This window comes from Alosa alosa, chromosome 13 (assembly GCF_017589495.1).
Source record: "Alosa alosa isolate M-15738 ecotype Scorff River chromosome 13, AALO_Geno_1.1, whole genome shotgun sequence".
Lineage (NCBI taxonomy): Eukaryota > Metazoa > Chordata > Actinopteri > Clupeiformes > Clupeidae > Alosa > Alosa alosa.
In genome coordinates, this window is record NC_063201.1 from 22,110,723 (window position 1) to 22,115,722 (window position 5,000).

Consider the following 5,000-nt stretch of genomic DNA (forward strand, 5'->3'; position numbering starts at 1 on the left):
ACACACACACACACACACATACACACACACACACACACACACACACACACACACACACACCACACACACACACACACACACGCACACACACCTGAGGGGGCACCTGAGCAGACCACATAGACATAGACTGTGTCTGAAACGGGAAACAATGCAGTGTTTCCCATACATTGACTTATTTGTGGCGGCCCACCACAATATCAACACTGACCACCACACAGTGTTTCCCATACATTGACTAATCTGTGGCGGGGCGCCACAAAATAAAAATCGGCCGCCACACATAAATATTCTATATTTAATTAAATTTTTATTTAAATTACATATAAGATCAAATCTTTGCATTGCCATTGAGCTGCTCTTTTTACACACGCAGCCTTTCTTTGTCCCGTCCCGCTCTCTCTCGCAGCCCCCTGCCCCTCCTCTGCATGTGCATTTAACAAAATATTCACGATTGTTGAAGGATTGTTGTTGCCACATAGAAGCATTGCATAGAAGACGTCTGGCTAAATTGTTATTAAATCCGCTTAGCATCGCGGACCATGCTGCGCAAATTTGTTCAAAACTGCTGCATTGAAGTTAACTCTGCTAAGATCTTATCACAACATAGTAGGCTACATTGAAGAGACTAAACTAAGTTAAGTTATGCAATCAAGCAGTATTTCAAAGCTAACGTTATACTGTTTGGATGTCGAATTTAGCATGCTTAGCCTACTTACAGCTGCTTGTCAATTTCGTTGAAGGGCTCATTTTATTGACTCTGACACTAAATGTTTGCAAAATCCCGATGTAAATGGAAAAGTGTTTTCCAAAATTTAAAAGTGCTTGTCCCAAGGAGAAGTACGAACCTTTATTTTAACTATGTAGAAAAGGTTAGGAATTGCATCCACACATCAGCAGTGACAGGCACTCAATTAGACCTATACCCCCACCCCCCGTTGTCCAAGTCAGCTACCGCCACAAATTGAATCCAATTCTGTGGGAAACACTGACCACACAATGATTTTCCAGGTTGTACTGAATTGTAAATCTGGTTAGCATTATAACCACACTGTGCTAATTTGTTAAAAACTGTCGCATTCAAGTTAATTCTGCAAACCAACCACCACAAATGGAATTCAATTATCTGGGAAACACCTCAATGCTGCGATTTAAGATATTTAACAGGGGAGCGAGGGAGCGAGGCATCGAGGCATGTCCGAATGAAATATTTTTGTGAAATGATACCTTCTAAGATACCTTCGTTTTACCAAATTTTGAAGGCAGCGTAGATGTATCCTTCATGCTGCCTTCAATGTCCAAAATAATTGTGAGCAGCTATTGCTGAAGTCGAACGTTACTGTATATATTCTGCTTTCTGGTATCCTGACAACGGTGTTCTGTGTTGCTATCTTGCTAGGCTGTCTGAAACAAAATTCGTAGCTGGTACCTTGATGCCTGCTACGCCAAGTGACTCATTAGAGAGCTGAAGGCAGCGAGACAGCAGACAACTGCCTTCCATTTCAGACAGACCCATAGAAACACAAACACACACACACACACACACACACTCTGAAGTAAAACAGTGTGTGTGTGTGTGAGTGTGTGTGTGTTTGGTGAAGGGGGAGAACCAGTGAGGTTTCTCATTGTGCTCAGACTGATGAGATGAGACCTCTCAGACAGCAGTAAGTTCTCAGGGTGCAGGTTTACCAGCCACTCTGCCACACTATACTTCTGTGGTACCTCAAGAGAAGTTAAACACACACACACACACAAACACACACACACACACACACACACACACACACACACACACACACACACACACACACACACACATTCAGACATTCACAAATGATGTATGGCAAAGTATCTATCTATCTATCTATCTATCTATCTATCTATCTATCTATCTATCTATCACACACAAGTGAAACATCCACCAATATTACGTCACTGCAAATGTAAGCACCACACACTCTCATACAATAACTCCCTCCATCAAGCACAAAACACACACACACACACACACACACACACACACACACACACACACACACGCGTACACAGTGAGGTGGTGTGGTTGTGCGCTGGTGGTGGCGCGCTCTGAGACTCACCAAAGTCGGCCAGCTTGAGCTCTCCCGTGTCGCTGATGAGCAGGTTCTGTGGCTTGAGGTCGCGGTGCAGGATGTAGCGCTGGTGGATGTAGGACAGCCCCCGCAGCAGCTGGAACAGGAACAGCTGGAGGAACCACAAACACACACACACACACACACACATTTAATGCTTTTATTTGGACCTTAACTACAGAGGAAGATTCACAGATCCAAACATTGAAGGAACACACTTCCACGGACCACGGCAGGTCTGGCAGGTCAAACACATAATGACATAATGCATTGCGCTCCTTTCATTCTTTCTGCACTGCATGATTAAGATGACTTTGTCATTTCCAGATGGATATACTACCTATTATTGCAGAAATGGAGCAGTACTTAGTAGCTTAGTCCACACAGTTGCAATCCACGTAAAACAAGTTTGTGCACATGCCCAAGACTCCCAAACACAAGAATGACACACACACACACACACACACCACTATCAGCACTACAACAAACCCTATATTGATAATTGTTGTCACAGTCCTATATTATACTACATATTCTCTATTATACACTTCTTTTAATGTAATTACCTGAATATTCTCAGCTTATACATTGATTATGCAATTTTTCTTCAGTTATGAGGTTAATGCACAGGGGAGGGCTATACATGGGAATGCATTTCTTTTCTTCATTTTTCTTTATGATTGAAGCACAATCTGATTCTGATCTGAGTGGGCTATTGGGCACTGCAGTCTGATTCTGATCTGAGTGGGCTATTGGGCACTGCAGTCTGATTCTGATCTGAGTGGGCTATTGGGCACTGCAGTCTGATTCTGATCTGAGTGGGCTATTGGGCAATGCAGTCTGATTCTGATCTGAGTGGGCTATTGGGCACTGCAGTCTGATTCTGATCAGAGTGGGCTATTGGGCACTGCAGTCTGATTCTGATCTGAGTGGGCTATTGGGCACTGCAGTCTGATTCTGATCTGAGTGGGCTATTGGGCACTGCAGTCTGATTCTGATCTGAGTGGGCTATTGGGCCCTGCAGTCTGATTCTGATCTGAGTGGGCTATTGGGCACTGCAGTCTGATTCTGATCTGAGTGGGCTATTGGGCACTGCAGTCTGATTCTGATCTGAGTGGGCTATTGGGCACTGCAGTTATGCGGTCAATACATTTTTTTCTTTCCTTTCTTATTTGAATACAGCACTGTCATGCATTTTAAACAGTGTGGCTAATACACAGGAAATTACTACACATCTTTTTTTTCTTATTGCAATGTTCAGGTCTACAGACAGCTTTTATTCTCATTTCTTCCAATCCCATTTCACTTACAAAAATCAATTTGAATTGATCCCATTGTCTATACTTTCTTTATTCCTTATAATAACCGTGGATGATTCATGAGAAACATGGTCCACTTCAGAACCCAAAAACAATGGGGGAAAGCCTCAACTGATCTGCCAGTCATTTCAGACCGCGGTGCTGCTCTGACATCCCCTTGCACGCGGTGTTTAGCCCCTGTCCCCGGCTCGATACCCCTCTGCGTCCCTCTCCATGTGGACATTACCCTCTCTGTGCCCTATTGATGGCTGACCCAGTCGATAACCAGCCTGCCCTTTCTGATCCCACTCATCAATTTCCAAAAAAAAAAAAAAAGCCTGGCTGCTCTTTTAGAAGACTTCAGCAGAAGAAGAAGAATCCAGAAGACCAAGCAGCTTTGTTTACTGATTGTGCTTGCAACAGTATGTTTGTGTGCTTGTTTTGACCCAGTTAAAGACTCCAATCCCATCATCCCCCACCGAGAGCTATCAAGGTCTTGGTCAATTAGGCTGAGTGCTGCGGCGTATCCAGGCATGTGCAGTCACCAGGGCCGTGGAAGGGCACGGAAGATTCCTCTGCCAGGGAGAGGGGAGGGGACCGGCACTGCTGAAATGATCATGAGGAGTGTGTGTTTACTCATGTATATCAAAACACACTCCGCAGATACTCCCTCCCTCATTAAGAATGTGTGTGTGTGTGTGTGTGTGTGTGTGTGTGTGTGTGTGTGTGTGTGTGTGTGTGTGTGTTTGTGTGTGTGAGTATGTGTGGGATATTTTTGTGTGAGTGTTTCTATGTGTCTGTGTATGTGAGTCTATGGGTATGTGGAGATGTGTGTTGTATGTCATCTAAATTCCATTATTGTTATTTCTTCCTTTCTCCTTGTGTTTTCAAACTCCCTCAATCTGCTTTTCTAACATCTTTAAAAGGAAACTTTAAAAACAGAAACTGGATCGTCCTCCAGGACAACACCCAGCAGCCGAATTATAGTCTTGTGGGACGCTGCCAAAAAACATGAAAAAATTCAAAAAATACAAGTCACAAGCCCAACCAAAGAGACGAGTCTGACAGCTGAGAGCACACAGTTGTCTCTCTTGTCTCTGAAAAACAAAGCCATTGTTGCATAATTGTGGATAACTGTGGCAGGAGTGTGCTGCTGGGCTTAAAGGACGAGTTTGTGCCTCCAAAGCTTGTGACACTCACATGGACCTGGACATGCCTGGCCCACGCAAACGAGCCTGGCCAATAGTGGAACTGGGACAGAGAGAGAGAGAGAGAGAGAGAGAGAGAGAGAGAGAGAGAGAGAGAGAGAGAGAGAGAGATATGGAGTGGGGGGGGACATCTGCTAAGAGACTGCCCCTGCCTAAATATAATAAGTGAGTCAGAGCTGTCCATCTGGCTTAGACGAGACGAGACTGCCTGCAGACACAGAGTGGGTCTGGCTAATTAAGGGCCAGACAGCACCAAGAGAGCAGACCGAGGGAGGGACGCAGAGAGAGGAGGGAGAAAGAGATAGAGAGGAAGAGAGGAGGGGAGAGAGATAAAGAGAGAGGAAGAGAGATAAAAAGAGAGAGGGGGAGGATAGTTTTACAGAGAGAGA

At 44.5% G+C, this 5,000-nt stretch overlaps 1 protein-coding gene across 1 annotated transcript in view; it reads right to left on the reverse strand.

Moving 5' to 3' along the window:
• cdk14 (cyclin-dependent kinase 14) overlaps positions 1-5,000 on the reverse strand; it is a 163,208-nt gene that overhangs the window by 82,290 nt on the left and 75,918 nt on the right. The window contains exon 8 of the mRNA XM_048261921.1: positions 2,094-2,217. Coding sequence (XP_048117878.1) covers positions 2,094-2,217 — 124 coding nt within the window. The remainder of the gene's footprint in view (positions 1-2,093; positions 2,218-5,000) is intronic.